The sequence below is a fragment of the Dysidea avara genome, chromosome 3, assembly GCF_963678975.1.
Source record: "Dysidea avara chromosome 3, odDysAvar1.4, whole genome shotgun sequence".
NCBI lineage: Eukaryota > Metazoa > Porifera > Demospongiae > Dictyoceratida > Dysideidae > Dysidea > Dysidea avara.
This window is the reverse complement of record NC_089274.1, coordinates 9,680,540-9,707,214: the sequence shown is the minus strand read 5'-3', so window position 1 is coordinate 9,707,214 and position 26,675 is coordinate 9,680,540. Positions and strand designations below refer to the sequence as shown.

The following is a 26,675-nucleotide window of genomic DNA, read 5'->3' as shown; positions in this document are numbered from 1 at the left end:
GGCTGCATTTTCTAGGTGATAGTTTTAAAAATTTCCTGGGGGAGCATGCCCCCAGATCCCCCTAGCAGGAGCATGCTACACATGCTGAGTGTGCTTCACACACTACCTACCACCAACCATGGATGGCCCACCCAACCTAATTTGGCCAGAGCTGGCCCTGAATTGTGCATGGATGTGTGATGTACTGTACCATAATGCTGTATGTGCATAACAAAATGATTAAGTCAAGTGACTATACTGGTTCATGAATTTCATGATAGCAAAGAACTTCAGTAGGTGTCATTAATACATAATATGTAGTTTGAACACTGCCTAAGGCTTATTATACAGTGTAGCTCTAGCAGAATAACTATACGCATTAAGTGTTTCTTTTAGCCAAAGTTGCTGAACCTTAAAGCTTTACTTTAACACTTGGTTTCCCGCAATACATTTTCTCATTACCATCTGGTTATCTTTTTTTGGTGGCTAGATGGAAAGTTGCTTCTCTGAACATTTGTTTTTCATTTGATAAGTGACCTCTAAGCACATTGTCAAGTTAGAAATATAATTTCCTTAAAAGGATCTTGTTTACACGAGCTATCCATTTAATTGTTGTTTGTATTCTTTTTCTTTCATGTGGTTATGAATTATCTTATTTTGGTCATAAAATCCTCATAGAATATGCTTTTCACTTCCAATTTTTTTCTACAGGTAGCTGAATGTTGTGGCTATCCATTGAAATGCTAAAAATTCCTAATAGAGCAGTCAGTATATAAAGTAAAATTTAATGTACATTTTTTCATGTTTAAATGCACCCCAATCCTAATTATATTATTTGATGATCACACCCATGTTCTCCAGTCATTACTAGAATGTAGACAAGTAGTGCAGAAAATTTCATGATGATAGCTAAATGTATGTAAGAGATATAAAGCAATATGTGAAGTAGTGTAAAATTGTTGTGCAATACTTGGGAAACCAAGGGTTAAAGGACAGTATACCAAGCCATACAAGTGCTATTTTCACATTCTGTTAAATTAATACATGTAAATAGTTGTGTTTTATTGCATCATGGTGAACATGTAGTGATCTTCTAATGGGATAATTGTAAACAAAGCAATCGTAATGATGTAAATTTGTGCTGTTTTACTCGTAAGGTGTCTCCCCTGCAGTTCACATCATTGTTTGGTAGCGAAAAGAACCATTGTATAAAGTTTCATCCTGTGTGAATTGCCAGGCTCTAGCAGCTGGTACAAACTTGTAAAGTTGTCATGATTGTAGCAGCCTGTCCTGTTAATCAACAGTCTATAATGGGCTATCTATACAATGGGCTATCCTACTGTTTTTGTGGCTACACTCCGTGCTTAATGCAATACCTTTGAGCATTTAGGTCATTTACTATCTCTGGCTTAAATAACCACTCTATACACATTGAAATTATTCCAAGTTGTTGTAGCAGGCTGTAGAGGAAGTGAGAATTTTTCTTCACTACCCAACCATAATCGCTCAGTAATTATGTAACACTGCATCAAATGCATAGTTACACTTGAATGGTTTCAGTACTTGTATGGCTTGGAGTACTGTCCCTCTAGCATGGGACTTTGGGCAATGCTCTCCTCACTTCCTGCACTCATTGCTTATATCCTTTAAGTTATACCCTAAAATGTGAAAAAATCAGTGTTTGGAGTATAAATGGACATTTAGGACAGCTCATTTACAGTTAGAGTTTGCAAGTTGGATAAAGCACCAACATATTATAGAAAATCACAAGTGCAATTTGTTGTCACGTCTATACTAAAGTCTCTTATGAAAACTACGTTGTAGCTGCAAGTCTTGATACAATATCAAAGTACAAACTAAAAGGAAATGGAATTTAAAACTCAGGAGTTATTACAACACAAAAATGAAATGTACATATGTAACTAGCATAGGATGAGGCACTAATATCAGTTAATTATACTCTTTACATTTTAAGCCCCATAGATGTTAGGTTTGCATCAAATACCAAAGTAAATCTGAAATGATCAAATATCACAACTAGCTTGTTTTTTTCCAACTAGCCTGTTTATTTACAAACGTACTCTTTGTCGTATTTGGTAGATGATAATTGTACGTAGCTCTTACTGTACATGTCATGGTCTGTTAGCACTTTCAATTTACAAGCTACCATGTGCCAGATAGCTCTATAGAAGGGGCACTGGGGGTAATAATTTCTTTTATGATAATTTAGCTGTGAATAATTTGTTGTTGTTTATGTTTTATAGAGGGTCTCAATGAGCCTTTTGTAGAGGCTAAGCATGGCAACACACCAGAAATTAAGAGAGGATATGAATGCCTGCTTGACTACATGAAAAGCTCAACGATGAAAATGCCATTTTACTTGCGAAACTTTCTGGCAGTATCTAAGCAAATATTCAATGCATTGACATACTTTGAGGAAAATAAATTTGTTCATCGAGACATAAAACGTAAGATTATGCCATATAGATGGAGTATGTACAATTATGCATAGCACATACAGTTATATGCTGAAAATTAAATCCACAAAGCTTTACATTTAACTAATCACTGGGTTTTGTGGATTATTTATAGTAATATTGATATATATGTAGGTTCATTGTTTATAATACATAGGATCAAATATTTTAATGGAGAAATTTGCACATTGCCCTTGTGAGCATCCAATTCTGTGCTGTTGCAAAAGTGAAGGTACCATTTTATGCAAAATAGCCGACTTTGACCTGATGGATAAAGCTATAGCAACAGATAGTAAATTTAAAACACTTAATCCCAGTCCAGGAGGATCTAAAGGTATGATCGCTCCTGAGGTAAGCTATTTTACTTTTTTTGTAAGTATGTACTGTATGTATGCAGTAATTCTCTATTGGGCAGTGGAAACCATGTGTTTTGGAAAAAAAATTATATAACATAGCATCAACTTGTTTTTATAACTCTGATGTTTTAAAGGCCACAGCTTAGCTGTATTGTGTAGAGTACGTCACGTCTTTTGTACCTCTAAGTACAAAAGTTGGCCTGTATAGGGCTTACTTTACTTACATAAACAACAGTATGAGCAAACTCTGTTTGTATCCTCGAAAACAATTTACCGCTACCAAAACTTTATATGGTAACTGTTCTATTACAGTGAGCCTGTCACATCATGCTTACTTTTTGCATTATGTATAACACTGTAGCTGTTACTCTGAATCATACAAAAGGTATGAGGAGTACATGTAGAAAACTTGTTAAACAACATAACTGATTATACTGTATATACAAGTACACAGAAAAATGAGCACAGTAGGGATATAAGGCCAATGAAACTTGATTAGCAGTTTTGCCTCATCGCCTGCATGCTCTTGATACACCCGCATGGAATTTCATTATTGGTATTGAAATACTCTAATAGAAAAATACTCTAATAGAACAGTCACTTTTACTCTAATAGAGCAATCAGCTATACTCTAATGGAAAAATCACTTGTTATAGATTAGTAACGTACTTTAGCTATTTAATGCAAGAGTTATCAGTATAGATCTCACTGTTTTTTGGCAGAAATCTTCATGTTTGGATGTGTGTTGTGCTTTTGGGAAATAATGAATAATGAATAATAACCACCCGCCCACATCAAATTTTCAAAAATCTGAGTGAGAAACTGGTAATCAAGTTTCATTGGCCTAACACTTCTTATTGTTTTACTGTGATTTAATATCGTGCACTACTCTAGCTTGTTTTAGTACTTTTTATCGATGTGTTATGGTCCCTACTCTAGTTGAAAATTCCAAATTTTTCTGTGTACTTGTTTGTTAACTTCTTTGTAAATAATTATTATGACCGTGAACCCATGCATTTGCATCTGAAATGGCACCGCACACACGGCCCCAATTATCGTCTGAAAAGTGAAGTATCCATTACGCTTTGTTGTCGGCTATGTTCAACCCATTACACAGCAGTATGAATCAAGAACTGTTTGAAAAGCACCTCTGCTATCAAAATAGCCACTATGACAAATACAGACGATTTCCGTTCTTGTTTCCGTTACAAAGGGAAGCTATCACGTGCTAACGCCAAATCGACACTCTTCGCTGTCAGCAAAGATGAATGGGACACAAAGGAAGACACTGGTAAGTCCACGAAGAATGCATTGTACATACTGTGGTATACCAAAAGGCACCTGTCGGGCTGAAGTGACATCGAGAAGTGAAAAAATCAAGCCCGTAGCCCTTAGCCGTTATCAAGTTACGCTTGTCTGACTCGAGGAATCAGTCAGTTACTCAGTCAGTTTCTCAGTCAGTCAGTAGAAAATTCCGTTAAACATATATATTTTTAAAATTCCGTAGCAACTTGTTGAAAGCGTTTTGGGTCGATCTGAAAACCTGTTTGGGCTTAGTTTTACCTAACCAATACTGCCTCATCGTTGTCAGGGAAAATTGAGGCTGGTTTTTGGGTGATCTTATTCCGTGGGCCACGCCTACTCCTTTGTGGTCCCTACTATACAGTGTATGATAAATGTAATAAATTCTTAACCCACTCATGGCTACGTACAACCACCATGTGATGGATTGCTGTAATAAATAAAACACACTCGGAATAAACTTTCAATTTTCTTCCACTGGTTGTACATTACTTAGCATGATGTACCTAACCTGAAATTCCCATGGCCATATTTCCACAGAGGTTTTGTTTCTGGGACAACCAGATCCTTCGCTTCACACAATAGTACTGATTTTACTGATTTAGTATATAATTCATTAAAACTTTTTGTAAGCACAAACAAATATGAAGAAATGTGTTTAATCAAAACATAATTTGTATGATAAAAATTGGCAGTATAGAGTGTTGTGCACAAGCTATATGCAGATCTAAAATTACAGGAATAGCTTTAAAGCTAGGGTGTGCCACACGTGCATGTATATATACATAATCTTTTGTTGGTAAAGATTAAATATAAATTTGAAATTTAGCTATACCCATGATTTGTAGTAAAGCATAGCTCCTCTGAAATGCTGGTTTCCTTATAAATTAGTTGCAAAATTAATTCTAATAATTCTGTGAGGTTGATTTGTGTAAAGATTTGTATCATATATTTGTAGGTATTCTTCAAGGATAAAGAAGGGAAAAAAATATTTAGTCCAAAATCTGATGTGTGGAGTACTTGTATAACACTGATGCATGTTCTGGTAGGAAAGTACAGAAACAATGATACCCTTACGCAGGTATTTTTACAAGTGTGCATACAATACGTACATGTTATATAGGCAAACACAAACCAAGAATAATAAATAGTACGTATATATACAGTTTGTGTGTTGCTGAATTTGCACTTCAACAGCACTTACCCCAAATTCGATACATTACATGTCTAGAGTTTTGAGGGTACCAATTTTTATTGAACTCAACAATTCATCTGTTTATGAAATTGGTAGTACAAGAATAGATACCATACGTAGCTAAAATTAATATACAGCATATTAGGCCATGCAAAGTTAATTATAATGTTTCTGGTCCTACCAATTGCCCAAGGTGACCAGGCTTGTTTTTTTGCAACTTTTTTGATGTTGTATATACACTACATTTGACATAGTAGTACATAAAACAAAGTTAATATATAAAGTTAGTACATCTTTATAAGACAAGACATGAAAATTTTAAACATATAAAATATTATAATGATTCTGCAATTCATTCAACAACAAAAAAAATGACCAGGAAGGGAACCAGATTAAGTTTTCGTGGCCTTATATGCTTGTATGATAAAATGGTAATTCTGTTAGCATTGGTGATATCTGTAGTTTCTGATTGTCTAAACTACTGTAGACTGTTTGGGATGAACTTCAACATGAGTTGCTGATCAATGTCCGCTTTTCTCATCCAAGTATGGTGATCATTTAAAAAAACTAAGTCTAGCGATTTCATCCTGTTGGGTTTTTTTTTTTGCTTTCTGGCTATATATATATATATATATATATATATATATATATACATTTGAATCCCAGACCCAATGCTACCTTTCCCTGTCAAATGTACCAAAGAGAGGTCCTGTATAGCGACCCAGCAATCCAGTGTGACATGTGGATACATGTGTGTAACTTGTGACTGCTCACTGACAATAAAATGGTTGTAATGAAATGTTGGCAAATCTGACCCTTGTTCTGTGTGCCGTTTGGCTTCCATATCCCATTGCTATCAGGTCTAACTTGGTGTGTGCTTTAATGCTTGGAGTATTATAAACAACTGGCTGAAATGTTCCTTGACCAGACTATTCCTGATGCCCTGATTGCTCTGAATGGATACACTGTTTTTTGACAAGACCATACGACACAGTGGTGGAATTTTGGTTTTGATAAAGAAAGGCCTCACTTATTTTACTTCATTGCAGATACCTTGAGTCTAACTGTGAAATGTTCTGCAGATTGGAACTGCTTACCTCTAGAAGTAGAGTTAATTTTGTAACCTTTCATTGTCCTCCAGGTTCTTCTGTGGATTATTTGTAGCAGCTGATGGCTTCCATTTGCTTTGCTACAGCATCCCATTTTCCAGTAATTTTATGTGATGATTTTAATGTCCCTGACATACATTAGACTACAACAAGTTTGATACTGAAATTTGATTGGCTGAAAACGTGGTCTCTAAATCCTGTAGAGCCATGCTCAACCAGCGTTTAAATGGCTAGTAACAGCCATACTGAATTAGAGGGAGGTGTAATGGGCTTGTTTGTACAGTACTAATCAACACTACATTTCTTGTTTACAAGCAGCTGTCAAGTTGCAACAACAGCTACAATGAGTTGTAGTCCAGTACTTTGAAACATAGCACGCACCTGTAACATTGGCGGCAACGCATGGGTGTTTAAATGGGTAGCAACAGCTACGCTGAGGTGTAGATCGCTTGTTTCTAGTAATTAGTGATACATCTCTGGTTTACAAGCAGCTGTCAACTCAAGGTACAATAACAAGTTGTAGTCTAAATTAAGTTAGACGCCAAGAACCACTGGGTTCGACGGGATTTAGAAAACCCTCAGGCACTACAACAGAGGGCCTCCAAGCTTTCTAAATCCTGTAGAACCCTGGCTCTTGATGTCTAACTATTATGTACACTGGAACTTGATTGTATCTTTGATATGTTACAGGGGTGTGTATTTGCTATGTAATTTTTTTCATGATGGCTAGATGGTGTGCCATCCAATTTGTAGTGATCACATTTTAGATTCGTTGTTGACTAATGAACCTGATTTTGTTTTATATACTTCTGCAGGGGCTAGCATTCATAGTTGTGATCATGATGCGGTACACTTTATATTAATTGTTACCTTGCCTCCTCATGCACTGCAAAATCATCCATTGCTTCACTTCTTTCTGTGCCAGGATCCCCTTAATGGCAGCTGCACTGGATTGCACAGCAGCCACCACCACCACACTGCCCACTTCTGTGATCCCTAAAATTCTTTGTACATGTTTGTTTAGTTGTTTTTTTTTGCAACATTATTATGACTGGTGAACCTGCGCATACTGCATTAAAAGAAAGGATGGTGCCAGAGGTAATGTTTTCAGCTGAACGCGTGCCCCAACTATCAATCACTGACTCGCTAGTGAAGCGGCCATTATGCTTCGCTTTCAGCTATGTTTAGCCCATTTCACAATGTTACAAACGAAGAACAGTAGGAGAAGCGCCTCTGCAATCAATCCAGTCACCACAAAAAATATGGGAAATTCCCATTTATGCACATAGGGAAGCCATTGAACTATTGCTAATTGACACCTTGGACTGTCAGCAAAAGAAATGGGACACAAAGGAGGAGCAAAGGTGAGTCCATGACGTTTACATTGTACATACTGCGGTATGCCATAAGGTACCTGTTGGGCTAAAGCAGCGCCGAACAATGAAAAAATCAAGCCCATAGCCTTAGCTGTTATCAAGCTATGCTTGTCTGAAGGCATCAGACAGTAATCAGTTGGTAGAAAATTTTATTAAACAAGTACACAAAAAAATTTGGAATTTTCAACTAGAGTAGGGACCATAGCACATCGATAAAAAGTACTGAAATGCTGGAGTAGTGCACGATATTAAATCACAGTAAACACAGTAGGGATATAACACTTCTTATTGTTTACTGCGATTTTAATATCGTGCACTACTCCAGCTTGTGTCAATACTTTTTATCAATGTGCTATGGTCCCTACTCTAGTTGAAAATTCCAAATTTTTTTTGTGTATGTGATAGTCTCTTCTCTACACCAAGAAACACACAAGCTCGACATACTTGACTAACAGCAATTCATTCAATGATTGGCAAATAGAAGGCACCAAATACAACATTAGCAGCCTAGTATTTATACTTAATTTTATTGTACTTTGGGTGAAAAGATCAAAGTGAAAAGTGTACTTTTATTTCCGTATTGTACACCTGGCTGCACACTTCAAAGCTGGTAGGGTGCTGTATTTGTTTCAACTGTGCTGTATTTGCCCAAGTGTGCTGTATTTTTCCTTTGATCCCAATACAGCGCTGTTGAAACAGTAAACAAGTTGACCAAAGCATGACCAATGCTCGCGCTGTAATAGTCTCTCGCCCACGCCCTTGTACTATTTTTTTCATATTGCACTCACGGCAGTGCTTTAACTAGTATATACAGAACATTCTAGAACTGGCCAGATCAGCATACATTGTACCGCAAAAATCATAAAAACAGTAAACATGTTCATTTCTTGAATGGCTTCCAGTGGCCCACACGCCTTGCTTGCTCTCTCACACCCCTCCCCCTTCTTTAACTTCACATTGTCCAGTTGGACCACCTTCCCAGTATGGCATCTGGGACAGAGCGTCAGCATTGGCGTTGTCTGTACCCTTCCTATGTTGGACCAGAAAGTGGTAAGGTTGTAATGCCAGGCTCCATCTCAGTAGTCTATTGTTGTGATTCTTGAAGTTTGTGAGCCACTGTAAAGCTTGATGATCAGTATGTACCAGAAACTCTCTACGTACCTAGCAGATATACCTTCAATACCCAATGTGATGGCCAAACATTCCTTTTCTACTGTTGAGAACCTTTGTTCTTGAGGCATAAGTTTCTACTAAAAAAGCTACAGGGTGATCACATCCTTCAGCATCCTGCTGGCTCAGAACTGCTCCAACACCTACCTCAGAGGCGTCTGTCTGTAAAATAAAAGATTTAGTAAAATCGAGTCTGGATTTTTCAGAATAGCATATGACAATATTATTTCCTTTAACTTACTAAAAGATTTAATACCTTCTGTACTCAAACTCACTCTCTCAGGAACTGATTTTCTAGTGAGGTTAGTGAGAGGTGTGGCGATAGTGACATAATTGGGGATGAAATGCCTATAGTAGCCCATAAGTCCTAGGAATGAACGAACTGGCTTCTTAGTTGTCAGAAGCGGAAACTCAGCTATTGCTCGAACTTTGCTCTTGTATGGCTTCACTTCTCCATTTCCAACTATGTGCTCTAAGTGTGTACATTCTTTCATAGTTGTGTTCTCCTTGACTTACTGTTGGTTGCATTGTCCAAATCTTCCACTATTTCGAGGTGTGTCCCTGGTGGTTCTTGTATAGGTGCACTTGTAGGATGTGTACTAGTAGTTATAGTTCAATCTGGGGTGATCACAACTTCTGGTTGGCTTCGTGTTCTTGAGTGGGAAGGCTTGAGACGGTCGAAGTTTACTACCAGTTTCTTCCTTTTTCTGTTCATATCTTGTATCCTGTACACTAGATCTGACAAGCATTTGACAATTTTGTATGGGCCAGTCCATGGGGTATATAGCTTGCATGATGTGCCCTTTGGTACAGCTGGGTTGCATAACCATACCAAGTCACCTTGCACAAAAGGTTTTCCATGTACCTTCGAATCATAATACTCCTTCTGTCTACGGGCACAAACCAGTGAATTCTGTCTGGCAATGCAGTATGCATTTTCCAAAGAGTGACGCAAATTGGATACATATTGACAGCATGTCTCTGATTTACCAGGTAGTAGTCCATACATTACATCCAGTGGTATCCTGGCTTGCCTCCCGAACATTAAATAGGATGATGTAAACCCTGTAGAGGCATGCTCACTAGTATTATAAGCGAAACATACCTTGGGAAAGCATTCTTCCCACTCAACCACACTGGTTTGCTCTCTGACTGTAGTTGCCAGCATACTCTGGATTGTCCTGTTCAGCCTTTCCACTAGTCCGTCACACTGTGGGTGGTATGGTGTTGTGTGAGTTTTCTTAACACAAAGGATTCTACAATTTCTTTGATCAAGTGTCCTTTAAATTGAGCCCCCATGTCTGAATGGAGTTGATCTGGGACAGAAAACCTGCAAAACATGTTATCCACTAACTTTGTAGCTACTGGCATTGCATACACTTCTGTCCAGCGTGTAAAATAGTCTGAAGCCTCTAAAATGTATGAATTACCATTCTTGGTTTTTGGAAAGGGTCCCATTATATCAACTGCTACCAGCTGTAGGGGATAGCCTGCTTTAATGTTTTGTAATGGCCCACGCCTCCTTGGTATTGGTGCTTTCCTTGCAGCACAACTTTCACATGTTAAACACCACTCCTTGACTGTCTGTGAATATCCAGGCCAGAAGAATCTCTCCCTTACTTTGCGAAAGGTTTTGTCATGTCCCAAATGTCCACCTGCTGTTCCTGCATGGGATTCACTGAGTATATGTTTATGCATGCATTTAGGCACTACTAGTTGCCAGTGTTCTGTTTTACCTTGGTGATCCTCATACCTGCAATAAAGTACTCCATCCTTCACCTCTAGCTGGTCCCATGGTTGCCACAACTGATAAGTCTGTTTGGGTGTTCCTCTCAGAGCATTGTCATCAGGCTTTTGGCCATCTTCCTTAGATTGTAATATTGGTTTGATGATTTCATCAGTTAGTTGGGCCCTTCGGAGTGTAACAACAGTTGACAGGTCCTCATGAGGGCTGGTAGCACCACCTACAGTGTTGGCAGCTGCAACAAATGGCAGAGGTACAGGTTCTTCCTTAGTGGTTACATTTGGAGGTGAGGTCACTGGTTCCAACCGTTGACACTGAGAGCATGGTCTCCTTGACAATGCATCGGCATTTCCATGCTGGCTGCCTGAGCGGTGAATGATTGTAAACTCATATTCTTGAAGTTTTTCTAACTATCGAGCTAACTGTCCTTCAGGCTCTTTAAAATTCTGCAGCCATACTAAAGATCCATGATCTGTTCTGAGTTTAAATGGCCTGCCTAGTAGATAAGGACGAAATGATTGACAAAAGTCACGGCAGCCAGGAGCTCCTTCCTGGTGACACAATTTCAGCTTTGGTCAAAGTTCTACTTGCATAAGCAATTACCCGTTCCTGTCCATCTTGCTCCTGTGACAGTACAGCACCAATACACTTCTGACTAGCATCAGTGTCTAGTGTAAACCTTTTAGAATAGTCAGGATTGATGTGTTTGTTAAGCGACTCTTCAATGTGGTGAAAGCTGACTCACATTCTGCTGTCCATTTGAATTGTCTCCCTTGTTCAGTCAGCCTGTACAGTGGTTTGGAAATTTTTTGCTAAATCTTTAACAAATCTGGTTGCCAGCCCAAGATATTGTTGAACTTCTTTCACTGAGGCTGGTGTTGGCCAGCAGGATACGTTCTCAGTTTTATCTGGGTCTGTGGCTATTCCTTCTCGTGAGACTATATGGTCAAGATATGATACCGATTCTTGCACATTTAGATGGCTTTAATCTTAAACCAGCTTCTCTTAGCTTACCCAATACTGTGCCAAGGTCATCGAAACTCTTCCCGAGCACAATAATATCATCCAAATATACAAGGTATTTGGACCATTGCACCCCTGCCAACAGTAAGTCCATTAACTTCTGGAAAGTGGCAGGGGCATTGCACAAACCAAAGGGCATCACCTTGAATTCATATAGACCCTGGTATGTTGTAAATGCTGTCTTCTGCCTATCCTGTTCTGATACTTCCACCTGCCAATATCCACTAATTAAATCAAGTGTAGAAAACCACTGGGACCCTGACAGAGTGTCTAAGGTCAATTGCTGCTAGGGGCAAGTCTGCTGGCATCCCAGCTTGCAGAGCTTTACCACAGAGGTGAAGTACCTTTTGCTCTGTGTTAATTGTGCAGTGGTTTCACTCGAGGAAATCTAGTCCTATTATGGCTTCAGTGCTTAAAGTCTTTGCCACAATAAAATCGCCCTTCACGCTTACACTTGCGAACAATGTTTCGAGGGTGGCCACCCCGAAAATCGCTATAGTGCTTCCTTCAATGCCCACTAAATGAAGGTTGCAATTTGTTAGTGGTGCATTTTCTCCCACAACTTCCCTCCAGACATCCTCTCTGATAAGACTGACTGATGCCCCAGTGTCGAGCATAAACACTCCGTTAACCAAACCACGTACATGATAAGCACTGGCAGGATTCACTGCCAATAAATCAACCCTTGTATACACACATGACTGTTTAACATTATCACAAATTAAATTTGATGGATGATTTCTGCTTTGGTCATCCGCTCTGAGTGGTTGGTTTGACGCCACTCGATTCATCTCCTCTGCTCTTGGGATCAAGTGGCTATGATGGCAGGGTAGTCAATACAATTAGTTTGCATACCTTAAGTTGAGCTGAAACATTCACCTTGCCTGGGGAGTCTGTATCGGTCAGTGCAATCAACTTCAGGGGCTCAGCCGGTACTGAATCAGTCCAATGGTAGTTATCTTGCCGACTACGCCAATGTTATATTATATATAATACTAACTCTGATATCAGCAACAACTCATTCAGCACTAACATACAGACTGATTCAATACAGAGAATGGCTAACTTATATATCTTAATCTAATCAACATCTAAAGTGTTACATTAAGTGTGTGGGTATGTATTAACTAAGTCATGTCTGAGTCAGATATAATGATACATTATTCTTACACATAGCCAACTGGAATTTGGAAGGGTTAGCTATTAAGCCAAATGATCAGAGACGATTCAACACTGCTTGGAGGTGAGCCAGAAGATCTACCCAAGACATACTAAGGTTGTCCAGGTAGGCACAGGTAAATCCATTCAGTCCTCTATTTACATGATCTATCATGCGCTAGAATGTAGCCCGTGCCCCATAGAGACCAAATGGCATCACACAAAACCGATACAATCCCTTTGGGGTAATGAATGCAGTTTTGGGGCAATCCTCCTTAGTGACTGGCACCTGCCAATATCCCTTAGCCAGATCTAGGGTGGATATATATTTAGCCTGCCCCATGACCACTTGGTCCAAGATATCATAAATTCGAGGGCATTGGGTAAGCATCAATCCAAGTCTCTGCATTCAGCTTTCTGTAATCCACACATAGACAGATGATGTTGTCTTTCTTCTTAACAACCACAGCCCACTCACTACAAGGTTCAATAATACCTTCTGCAAGCATCATCTCGATTTCTCTTTCTACAGCTTCTCTATACATGTGTGGTAACCAATAAGGCTGCTGTCGGACGGGCATATCCTCTTTGACATGGATATGGTGTTTACAAACAGTAGTTCATCCACACTTACCACTCGTTACCATCTTAAAATTTGCCAGCAAGTTGGATAGCTGCCCCCTCTGCTGCTCTGACAGCTGGTCGCCTATGGTTGGAGCCTCACTACCCTGACACTGCCTGTGGGCACAAACTCTTCCTCATCAGAACCTTCATCCTCAGCCATCCAGAAACAAGTAGCCTCTGGTGAATGCCACTTCTTTAGCATGTTGATGTGGAATACAGCCTTCCTCTTCCTCTTATCTGGCATGTACACCTCATAGTCCACTTCACCTACCCTACACGACACATGATTTGGCCCTTGCCATTGAGCCAACAACTTGTTACTACTAGTTGGTAATAACACTAACACCTCACCAGGTACTGTACGCGTATGGTATGTACCATACACGTATGGTACACACCAAACGCGTATGGTACGATTTTCCATACCATATGCATACGGTATAGGCATACACGTATGGTACATACCATGTGCGTATTATGCCTTTTCTCAGTGTCTTCTAGCCTTGCCATCTCTCTCACTAGCATTCTGATCATACCATTTCTTTTGACACTTCTGTGCTACCTTCAAATTCTCACTCACCAACTCTGACATCTCTTCCAATCTCTCTCTCACCAACAGAATGTGTGACAAAATGCTTTCATGACTCTTCTTACTCACTTCCCACTCTTCTCTCAAGACATCAAGCGGTCCTCACACCTCACGACCATACAACAACTCGAATGGTGAAAAACCTGTGGTAGACTGAGGCACTTCATGATATGCAAATAATACATATGGCAACAGTCTATCCCAATCTTATCCTCCTTACTTACTAACTTTCTCAACATAGCCTTCAGCATCTTGTTGAATCTTTCCACCAAGCCATCAGTTTGTGGATGGTACGGTGAAGTTCTAATCTGACTGATCACTGATATTCAACAAGTTGTAGAGCTTCTTCAACAACTGTGACATAATTAAAGTTAGTACCCTGATCCGATAAAATCTCCCTGGAGATGCCAACTCTAGAAAATAACTGTATGAGATGTTCAGTCACAGTCCCAGCATCAATGGAACAAAGGGGAATAGCCTCCGGGTACCTAGTAGGGATGCCATGACATAGAAATTTTTATGTCACATGTCACTTATGTCACGACATGTTGTATGTCATGACATAAGCAATTCTTAAAGTTTCACAACTGAAGCTGTTACTTATGAAACTGTATAGTTATTTTGATTCAAATATGCAAAAATATCAACTTAAACATCAGCAATATTAACTATGACATCAATAACCAACATTGCTCCTACTTATTTGTCAATTTTTCTCATATTTATTGCATCAAATTTGATCAAAATGAATGGAAAAGTGTGCATTATTAGGAGATATTTACAGTATGTCATGACATAAAGAAGCCTATGTCATATCATATCATGGAGCTTTATGTCACAACATGTCATATGACTATCATGGCATCCCTAGTACCTAGTTGCATAATCACATACAACCAATATGTATTGATTACCTCTCCTACTACGTGGCAATGGACCAACAATGTCCATGGCTATTCATTTACATGGCTAGGCTCCTTCATTACTGGTAAGTACTCTCAGTTGACTCCCTCTGGCAGTTCTTTGGCACTCAGGACAACTTCGGCAATACTCAGCCACATCATGGAATACCGTTGGCCAATAAAACTGTTGCGTTATTCTGCTGATCGTCTTGTCTCTTCCGAGGTGCCCTGCAATTGGAATAGAATGAGCTAACTTACACACAACTTGATGGTAAGGTCTAAGAGCAGCTGTTCTACAACATGCCCCGGTTGTTGTTTCTTAGCCCACAGATGGTACCATAATCCATCTTGCTCTACCACTTTATCTGGTCTCAACCTTCTCAGATCTTGGATTATTGGATCCTCATCCTGAAGCTTCTGTAGCTCCTCCTTAGAAATGTTCAAGTTGATTTCACCCTCACATGCTCTCTGAACTCTAGCATGTTCATACCATATCTCTCCCTTCTCTCTGATCGACCTAGACTTCTTTGGTCCTTTATCTCTCTCCGCCTACAAACACATTGTCATCGAAACTAAACTCTCTTGACAACACATCATCCTCAGCAGACAGATCTGCTTGGGTGTTTACTGTTCCCCTATGACCCCTTGTAGGGCTGAACCTACACTACTACTACCACCCCTATGTTCTGCTTCTGCTCTGGGCTCTGTGATGACTGACTTCACCCCTACTTCACTCCTGTCTGAAGCAGCTGTTTCCACTGACTTCACAACTTCACCATTATCTGAAGAACCCCCTGCATTCTCCCGGTCACTCTGCTCAAGTTGACTCTGCCTCAGCCTGCAAGCCTGGCTCTGAGTCACCACCATAAGAGCCTTTTCATCCTTCTTCAAAAAATCCACTAACTCCGGCCCAACAGCACTGAATGTGGCAGCTTGTCTGACACTGCTGCCTCCACAGTAACTACTTTCCTCTGCACACTAATCTCCACAGTAGCCACAGGGTACTCCACAGTATCTCCATGTGCACACCGCACCGTCACAGTCTTCACGACTCTCCTCCCTCACAAGGTCGCTCTTCACCAAAGTCCTAGAACAACCGGTATCCAATACAATGTCATTAACAAATTGACCTTCAACAAGCCCCTCACAACAAAATGGTTGTCCCATGGTAATCAGTCGACTTCCTTGTCCCACAAAGAAAGCCTCACTAAGACACTGCCTTGAGGTATGTCCACGGCCACCACAATTGTAACAGATGAGAGGCTTCTCACCCTTCTTCGGCTTCCTTTCCACCTTACCCACATCCTCACCTTTTGAGGAGGTAGATGAACTCACCTTCTTACTACCCACTACTGCAGTCTTTAGCCAGGTGTCCCAGCTGACCACATGTATACCAACCTCTCTGCACCGGTACTCCTCTCCTAGCACCTGACTTTGGAGCTGGTGTCCATCACTCTGTCTTCCTGGCTTGTATGTAGTCCTCAGCCAGTCTACCAGCCTCCTGAGTAGTCCTAGGTTTCCTTTCCTTCACTCAAACTTTCACTTCCTCCAGTAACACCTCCACAAACTCCTTCACCACCACATCAACAACATTTTGCGTATTTGGACAGTCCTTCAGCCATTTTTCTGCCAGGTCCTTCACACGGATAGCCAACTCCACTGGTGTCTCCTTCTCTAGTGGCTTCACTGAACAGAATCGTCGCCGGTAGGTTTCTTCATTGATGTCATATCATTGTAAAATGGCTGCTTTCACTCTGTCATAGTCTATAGCGTCCACATCAGTCATAGCAGACACGCCTTCCCAGTCAGTTGAGGTGCTAAAATAGCCACTCTCTTGTCTCTCTCCACTCTGTATGCCTCCACTGCTCTTCCAAAGGTCGTCAGGAATGCTTCTATATCATGCATCACTGTCTGAAAGCTTTGTCAACTTCAGTGACTCTGGCCCCACCTCTACTCGACGTGGCCTTCTCTCTGTTAGCCCTCGAAGGAGTTGTTGGTATCTCTCTCTCTTCAGCTCTTTCCTCAGCCTGCTCCCTCTTGCGTCTTTCTCCCTTGTCCTTCTCTTCCTTCCGCTTTCTCCTCAGCCTGCTCTTTCTTGCATCTCTCCTCTCTGTCCATCCAGGCCTTCAACAATTCTGCAACTTCACTCATCTCTGGCTGGTAATGCTTCCCTGAATGTAGCATACACCAGCCAAGTGGGTCTCTCCTGCCAACTGCAATCGAAGAATTATCCCACTCCTGTCACCAAATGTGATAGTCTCTTCTCTACACCAAGAAATGCGCGAGCTGGAGGCATTTGACTAACAGCAATTCATTCAATGATTGGCAAATAGAAGGCACCAAATACAACATTAGCAGCCTATTTATACTAAATTATACAGAATATTCTAGAACTGCATACATTGTGCCACAAAAATCATACAAACAGTAAACAATGTTCATTGATCTTGAACAGCTTCCAGTGGCCTGTTCCAACACGCCTTGCTTGCTCTTTCACAGTGTACTTGTTTGTTACCTTTATTGTAAATAATTATTATGACTGGTGAACCCATGTGTACCGCATTTGAAATGGCGCCGCATGTCCCAGCTATATTGATTATCATCTGAAAAGTGAAGTATCCATTACGCTTCGTTGTCAGCTACTGCTCATAGCACAAATCTTTAAGTCGGGAATCTGGATACCAGATTTCAGCAACCTGTTCCATGCAACGAAATGTTTTTAAATCTGGTGTACGCACTCGCACATGCATCACGCAATTTTTAAAGATTCGTGCAATCAGCAGTATGTTCAAACTGTTACATAGCATTACGAATCAAGAACTGTTTGAAAAGCACCTCTGCAATCCACGCATACCAAAAGAAATGGTGCCGTGCGTCCCAGTTATATCAATTATCGTCTGAAAAGTGAAGTATCTATTATGCTTTGTTGTCGGCTATGTTCAACCCATTACACAGCAGTACGAATCAAGAATTGTTTGAAAAGCACCTCTGTAATCAAAATAGCTACTGTGAAAAATACGGATGATTTCTGTTTCAAAGGGAAGTCATTACATGCTACCACAAAATCAACGCTTTTTGCAAAACCTGCCATAAAACACCAATGGGTGCTCCATTGGGCTGAAATTTGGCACACTTAAAGGGCTCTTTAAAGCGGATTTCAGTACCAAGTTTGGTAGAAATCCAATGAATATTCACGGAGTTATGACCGATTATTTGGGTAAAATAAGGTTGAACTTCTGTCACGCCCACAGGGTAAACCCCTTGGAGGAATGAGTTGAAAAATACTATGTAGATGAAGTAACTATTGTAGGAGTGCCTTTTTGTGGTTTGAAAGGAATCGAGATAAAAAAGATGGAGATATGACACAAAACCCAACCTGTTTCACAATTACATGATCAAATTTTATGAATTAATAGTCTATTAGTTTTCATGCCTACCAGGCAAACCACTTAGAGCAATGAGCTGAAAATTGGTATGTAGCTGGAATAATCATCATAGAAAGTCCTTGCAGTAGTACAGAAGAATCGGAGTACAAACCACTTTGTCTTATAGCCTGTTTACACTACAGGTTGCTCTGGACGAGATTGCTTCAGTTTGATCCAGGTCGATTTTTTAGCCCCGTTTATACTATGAAGGCCAAGCCCACTCCAATCACCAAAAAAACACTTAAACCCAAAATCATAATTTTCATCGAAGTAGAGATTGTTGATGGAGTTAAGGGATCTCTGTACTCTGTTATCGTAAGGTTAGTAGGCATGATAAAGTTTTCGTTGTTGGCAACAACCTCTCAATTCTATGGAGTTGATGAACTATTCATTCGCATGTGTACCTGTTTGTTTCAGAGTCCCAGTTTTGTTGCTCTTGAGGCTGTTCTTCTGTATCATCCCCGAAATACTTCGCTGTTGCTTCATTTTGTCATTACAGTCACTATTTTAGCTGTAGTTCTCTGTATCCTTATTCCACTTATTAGAGCCAAATCTAACTGCAGGTTTGCAACTGTTTATACTGGGTGAGTAGAGTAAACTAGATCGAACCAGACACACATCCCTAGCAGGTCCATTTCAGAGCGGTTTGACATGGTTTGGTTCAATACGGTACGCGTTTACACTGACTTGGAAATCGCTCTGATTCGAGATAGTTCGAACTAGATAGCTAGTGTAAATGGGCTGTTAGTTATGATTCAAAAGCGAACTATGTGTATGTGTAGCAAAAGTGAGATCGGGATGCTGTAATGGACCAGTCACCAGAATAAAACATTCAGCTGCAAAGATACTCTAATAGAACAGTCACCATGCAACTACAAATAAATCACTCTAGCTATTCAGACCATAGATAATATATACCTTACTCAGGATTGGAAATAGAGGCAATTAACACCAATCAACAGACTCACTCAGTGTTGCAGAAGACAATTTTAGTGTAATGTTAACTCTGTTACATTAGTCCGTGTTATCTAAGAAAACTCAAGCTGGAATGAAGAAAACAATGTGTGGGAATGACGGTGACGGTCCGTTGTTGTTGTTAATAATGGTAGGGATAATGTTTAAACCTTAATACTTGTTTGTAAGCTGTCATTTAGTGTTGTGTGTGGTAGATGGTGATACATTAATTGAAATACTGTCTCTGGTTCTAGATCTTTTCATTACGGATGCCAAGGCAAGAGACACTTGTGAAGCACTCACACTGTAAAAAATAAGTAGTGAATACTGCCGTGGCATCACTGCAATTTTTAGTGATGGTCACTAAAGTGTACAGCCAGTGACGCTCACTGTTTTCCACAGTATTCATCTTTTACTGTGCAGTACTGTATTAGAGATAATTCTTTTTAAAATTGAGTCCACAGAGTCAATATATAGGAACAAAAGCAATGGCACAGAGCCTAACTGGTGTTTTGCTGCTGAAAACAGTACCAGTTTTGATGAATTTGCTTTGAAATTGTCAAGAGAGTTGCAGTAGGCAATGAGTTCGTGTAAAAAGTAATCATCATGTATAATTGGGTTGAGAAGTAGCTACAAACAATCAACTAAAATGAGCATGCAGCACTCAAAACGCTTACATCACAGAGACTTGTACGATAGCAGTATATATACATACGTGACATCAGTATGTCATTGTTCATGATGTTATATTGCTTTGTGATTACAGCAACGCGTATAAATACTGGTGCAACATGAAGATGTAAGTCTTGTAAATAAAGGTACAGTAGTAGTTTCCAAACACAATTAGCCTTGTAATTCTAACCATATCACATTAAGTGCTTTAGAATTTCTCTTTTATAACTTATAATCCACGAAAAGTCTTCCATAATGGTCAATGATCTTAAAAATATAACCCAATTAGAATTCTGTCACAGTGTATTTTGGATCATATCAATCCACCCTGTAGGAAACAAAGTATTTGCATAATACTTAAAGGGATGACAGCACACTGCTTCAGTCTACAGTGCTTCAGGTGTGTCAGTGAAGGAAGACATAGGTAGAGGCAGTGCCAGCAGTAAAAAGCACTTTCAGCCTAAACCCTAGAAATTTCCAGTATCCATCCCACTGAGAGATGTGCTGAAGGGTCTCATTTAAAGTGCTAATTTTTCTATGACCTCTCCTGTCATTTACCTGCAAAATAAAGAGTGCAAATAATCATTGTAAAATTGTAGCTATAGCTAAAATGAAATAATTGCATGTGCAATTGAATATTTCACTATATCATTCCAGGAAAATACTTTCTAAAAGCCACCTGGTTTACTTATATACGTATGTATGAATTACTAGAAATACTTTAGAAAGTAAGCTAAGAACGTCTAGAAAAAAGCCTGTGAACTCCAAACTTTAGTACTACAAAATGCTTGCTTCGAAGTTTGTAGTGTCATTTCACTTACAAAACAGCGGAACTAAGGGTTTTTACTTACATCAGTAGATCCGCTAATGTCTTAGCTCTCAATCAGTACTATTTGCACTGAAAAAGAACACTGCTATCATGCTCTCAGAACCCCAAACCTCAAGGGTGTGATCAAACAGCCATTTTTGTGCAAAATGTAAACTACTGACGAGATTTGCTTCCGATATTTCGACGAACACACATGAAGAACAGTATTACTCTTACCATGATGGGGAATCCAGTATTACTCTTACCATGATGGGGAATCCTTTCCATGTTGAGTTCTAGTAGCTTATTTATCCTTTCTTTCCATTTCTTCGTCAGCGAAGTGAACCCGTACTGATCAAAGGAAAGGTGTTGATTACCACAACGCTGACGGCTCATACTTCACACTTTTTGTATTGAATTTCTCCTGTTTCCAATTCCAGGTAAGGTATAAATTATCTATGTTCAGACCATTACAAGTCACCCTGTAGAGAGATCAGCTACAAATAAACTATCCAATAGAGATCAGCTACAAACAAGTAACCCTGTAGACTACAAACAAGTCACCCTGTAGAGATCTCAGCTACAAGCAAGGGAGTTCAGCTATAAACAAATCACCCTTTAGAGAGTTTAGCTTGAAACAAGTTACTCTATGGAGAGATCAGCTATAGTCGGTATGCGTTCACCTGAGCCCCCGCCAAATATCAGGACACACGGTAGTGTGTCGTGCGGCCCAAGAAGCCGGCGCGCCACACCGTGAGTATATTAGCAGGAAGAAAGAAAACGCAATTTTCACACCTATGTAGCTCTGTGATCCCTAATCTGATTGGAACCAAATTTGTTACAAAGGTGCCGGCCAGTTAGGGGAGACTACATACCACTTTTGAAGGAAATCGCCTCAGCCATTTCTGAGATACGAGCGAACAAAATTTCTTCATTTTTTTCTTCTTCATCTTCATTTCGTACACATCGCAAAATCCGACATAAAACACGAATGCGTGCTCGGATCGGGATGAATTTTGGCACACGTAAAGGGCTCATTAAGACGGATCTCAGTACCAACTTTGGTAGGAATCCGATGAACATTCACGGAGTTATTACCGATTATTTGTGTAAAATAAGGTCACGCCTACAGGGTAAACCTCTTGGAAGAATCAGTTGAAAATTGATATGTAGATGGAGTAACCATCGTAGGAGTGCCTTTTTGTGGTTTGAAAGGAATCAAGGTAAAGACTATGGAGATATGACACAAAACCCAACCTGTGTCAAAATTATGCGATTGATTTTTATGAATAGAAAAAACCATTAGTTTTCACGTCTACCAGGCAAACCGCTTAGAGCAATGAGCTGAAAATTAGTATGTAGCTGGAATAATCATCATAGAAAGTCCTTGCAGTAGTACAGAAGAATCGGATTGCAAACCACTGAGTTATGATTCGAAAGGCAACTATGTGTAGCAAATGCGAGATCGAGATACTCTAATAGAACAGGCACTCTAATAGAGCATTCAGCTACATTTATAACTTACTCCATTATAGAATTATATTACATTGAAAGTTATTCTGTAGGGAATTCAGTTACAAACAGTTAATCTGATAGACAATTCAACTACAGGCAAGTCACCCTGTAGAGAGTTCACCTAGAAACAAGTCATCCTGTAGAGAGATCAGCTACAAAGAAGTCACCTTGCAGGGAGTTCAGCTGCAAACAAATCATCTTGTACAGAGTTCAGCTATGAACAGATCACCCTGTAGAGAGTTCAGCTAGAAACAAGTCATCCTGTAGAGAGTTCAGCTACAAACAAATCATCCTCAGTTAGAAGAAATCACCTTGTAGAGAGTTCAGCTACAAAGAAACCATCATGTAGAGAGTTCAGCTAAAAGAAGTCACCTTGTAGAGAGTTCAGCTACAAAGAAACCATCAAGTAGAGAGTTCAGCTGCAAACGAATCACCCTGTAGAGAATTCAGCTACAAACAAATCGCCCTTTAGAGAGATCAGCTAGAAGAAGTAACCTTGTAGAGAGTTCAGCTACAAAGAAACTATCATGTAGAGAGTTCAGCTGCAAACAAATCACCCAGTAGAAAGTTCAGCTATGAAAAGATCACCCTGTAGAGAGTTCAGTTAGAAACAAGTCATCCTGTAGAGAGATCAGCTAGAAGGACCACCTTGTAGAGAGTTCAGCTACAAACAAATTACCTGTTGAGAGTTCAGCTACAAACAAATCACCCTGTATCTCAGAGATCAGCTAGAAGAAGTCACCTTGTAGAGAGTTCAGCTACAAAGAAACCACCATGGAGAGAGTTCAGCTGCAAAAAAATCACCTGTAGAGAGTTCAGCTAGAAACAAGTCACCCTGTACAAAGATCAGCTAGAAACAAGTCACCCTGTAGAGAGTTCAGCTAGAAGAAGTCACATTGTAGAGAGTTCAGCTACAAAGAAACTACCTTATATAGAGTTCAGCTGCAAACAAATCACATTCAGCTACAAACAAATTGCCCTGTATTATTATTATTATTATTAGCACTTTACAGTGACCAGCACTGAAGGTCTGACAGCAACATGTGCTGCAGCCTTACGATTACCTAACCTAATTTCAGGGACTTAGACCTAATGACTTGACTTACTGACTGACTGAAAAAGTGTAACAGAAAAGGGGCCAAAGTAAGGAAAAAAATCCCTCCAGCCCCAGGATTCGAACTGCAGGTCACCCAATGTCTAGTCGGGGCCACACTCAGTCTTCCTCCAGGAGGGATGGATTTTCTTCCTTAAACCTAAAGTATTTATTATTGGCACCTGTAGAAAGATCAGCTAGAAGAAGTTACCTTGTAGATGTAGTATATCAGTGATTGTAAGGACTAGTGTATTATTTATTGTAAATATGATTATGTAATTGTAGTAGTGTGTGTGTAGTTGCACGCATGCGTGTAGTCTGCTGTATGTGCGATGATTAGAATCTTATGAAATATTATAGTGGCGACGAGGACTGAACTCTTTCAGTGTTTTGAGTGCCTGAAAACATTAGGATGGCACAGTCACGAGTGGTAGAGCTGTTTGATCCTCATATTGAGTGAATTGAAGACTACAAAGAGAGATTCGACTTTTATTGTACCGCACATGACATCGCCGAAGGAAAACAGAAAGCACTTTTCTTAACTCATATCGGTCAGAAGATGTATACAAAGTTGAAAACGTGGGTTAGCCCAACACCCTTGGCGGAGTTGAACTTGGAACAGATTATAGACCACCTCAAGGTGCGCACTCGTCCAGAAACTGTGGAAATCGCTGAGTGATACAAGTTCTTTAAGAGACTTCAACAACCGTCAGAAAGTATTATTGATTACATGGGTGAGCTTCGTAAGTTAACGAAAACGTGCAACTTTGCTGGTTATTTAAACACTGCACTGCGGGATCAGTTTGTTTGTGGACTGAGGGACACACATATTCAGCGTGAATTGTTATCTATCCGTGATCTCACGGTTGCTACTGCTTTAGATAAAGGTCGAGCCATGGAAGCTGCGTCAATAAAATTGCAGCAATTTCGAATGAGAGATGGAGATGGTGCTACACATTTAGTGTCTCGACCTCGCCGCAGCTGCTACAGATGTGGAAATCCCAAACATGTTGCAGACTCGTGCCCTCACAAGGACAAGCAATGCAATAAATGTGGCAAGACTGGTCACCTTGCCAGGACCTGCAAGTCAATGAGCGAACCAGCACAAAAGTCCCGCAAAGCATTCAAATCAAAAGGAACCCATGTACTACAGGCGGGCACGGATGACGAGGGCAGCAGTGATGACGAAGATGATTTCTTAGAGCCTGACCCGGGGCTTCATAAAGTCGGACAAGACAGTTGCTACAGGAAGCTAACCACGTCATTAAAACTCAATGGTGTCTGTGTGAAGTTTGAGGTGGACACTGGAGCTGAATTGTCGACAATCCCGATGGCAGTGTACCATGCCAAGTTACCAAACAGCACGATACACCCCTCTTCTGTCACCCTCCGTCAGTATGATGGAACAGTACTTCCCACAGTTGGCGAAATCATGGTCACTGTTTCCCATGGCCAACAAGTAATCAATGGGTCTTTCATCATTGTAGAGAATGCTGATACTCAACTACCGCTTTTAGGACGAGACTGGTTGTACCAATTGCGCCTAGACTGGACCAAGTTGATTCGCACATGTAAAAGGGGTGACCCAAGAGTACACTCGGTTCAACAGGCAGTATGGCTCAGCAAATACCCGGACGTTACCAAAGAGGAGCTGGGACTTTTGAAAGGCATTGAGGCAGAGATGGAACTGAAGCCAGGTACAACCCCTAAATTCTGCAAGAGTAGACCAGTACCTTTTGCATTGCGAGAACAAGTAGAAAAAGCTATCCAGCAACAAGTGGCTGATGGAGAACTGGAGCCGGTGGAGTATAGTGATTGGGCAGCTCCCATTGTGGTTGTACGCAAGAAGGATGGAGGGATCAGAATATGTGCTGATTTCAAAATGACAGTGAACCCTTATTTGCAGACCAAGACTTTTCCACTTCCAACTACAGATGAGGTTTTCTCCACGCTGGCACAGGGTGAGTCATTTTCTACACTAGATTTAGCCCGTGCTTATAAACAAATGGTAGTTGCACCTGACAGTCGAGCTTGCTTGACTATCAACACCCCCTTAGGGCTGTTTCGTTATCGAAGATTGCCTTTTGGAATTGCCACAGCCCCTGCCATATGGCAGAAAGCCATGTCTGTGGTGTTACAAGGTTGCAAGGGTGTTGTATATTATATCGATGATATTCTCGTTACAGGGAAAACAAGGGTAGAGCACGAGCACAATCTACAGATGGTGTTTCGCCGCCTGCAACTATTTGGTTTGCGTATCAAGTTGTCTAAGTGTCAATTCTTCCAGGACTCCGTAACCTACTTAGGCCACAAAATCACATGTGAGGGCATCCAACCGACCCAAGAACGGATAAGGGCAGTCAAAGAAGCACCCACCCCACAGAACAAAACTGAGTTGAAGTCGTTTTTAGGTATGATGACGTACAATGTAAGATTTTTACGGTTCCTTCCAGACATCATGCAACCACTCTACCAGTTGGTAAAAAAGGATGTCAAATGGATATGGCATAAGAAGCATGACAAAGCGTTCCAGGAGGCAAAGAAATTAGTGAGCACAGCCCCTGTGCTGGCCCATTATGACGCAGACAAGCCCGTCAAACTGTACTGTGATGCATCTCCACGAGGTGTTGGTGCATGCTTGATGCATATCATTGATGGACAGGAGAAGCCAGTGGCGTACGCATCACGTACTTTGACCCCAGCCGAAGTCAACTATGCCCAAATAGAACGAGAAGCATTAGCCATAGTATTTGCTGTTCGGAAGTTCCATCAGTATTTGTATGGCCGTCAATTTACCTTGGTGACAGACCACAGACCCCTATGCAGAATTTTAGGGCATGACCAAGGGATCCCTACTCTGGCAGCTGCCAGGATGCAAAGGTGGGCATTGATATTGAGCACGTACCAGTATAAGTTAGAGTTTACACCTGGAGCACAAAACCAATGTGCTGATTGTATGTCCAGGTTGCCTCTTTCCTCTCGTTTCAGAGACAATGCTGAACAATCAGGCTGTGTGTTGTTGATGGATACATCCGCTTTACCAGCGACTGCTTCTGATATTGCAAAAGCAACTAGGAAGGACAGGACCCTTGCTGTGGTCCTCCAGAAGGTACGTCATGGCCACTGGCCACAATCATGTGATGATAGCCTTGTCCCCTATATGCGACGGCAAATGGAACTAACTTGCCATGACAACTGCATTTT

The 26,675-nt window shown here is 40.5% G+C and overlaps 1 protein-coding gene across 1 annotated transcript in view; it reads left to right on the top strand.

Annotated features, from left to right (window-relative positions):
• The first annotated feature begins 1,962 nt into the window (after window positions 1-1,962).
• Window positions 1,963-26,675, top strand: part of LOC136248307 (calcium-dependent protein kinase 4-like) — a 41,194-nt gene continuing 16,481 nt past the window's right edge. Inside the window, exons 1-4 of the mRNA XM_066040101.1 lie at window positions 1,963-1,969; window positions 2,244-2,447; window positions 2,614-2,807; window positions 5,073-5,195. Of these exons, the coding sequence (XP_065896173.1) occupies window positions 1,963-1,969; window positions 2,244-2,447; window positions 2,614-2,807; window positions 5,073-5,195 (528 nt within the window). The remainder of the gene's footprint in view (window positions 1,970-2,243; window positions 2,448-2,613; window positions 2,808-5,072; window positions 5,196-26,675) is intronic.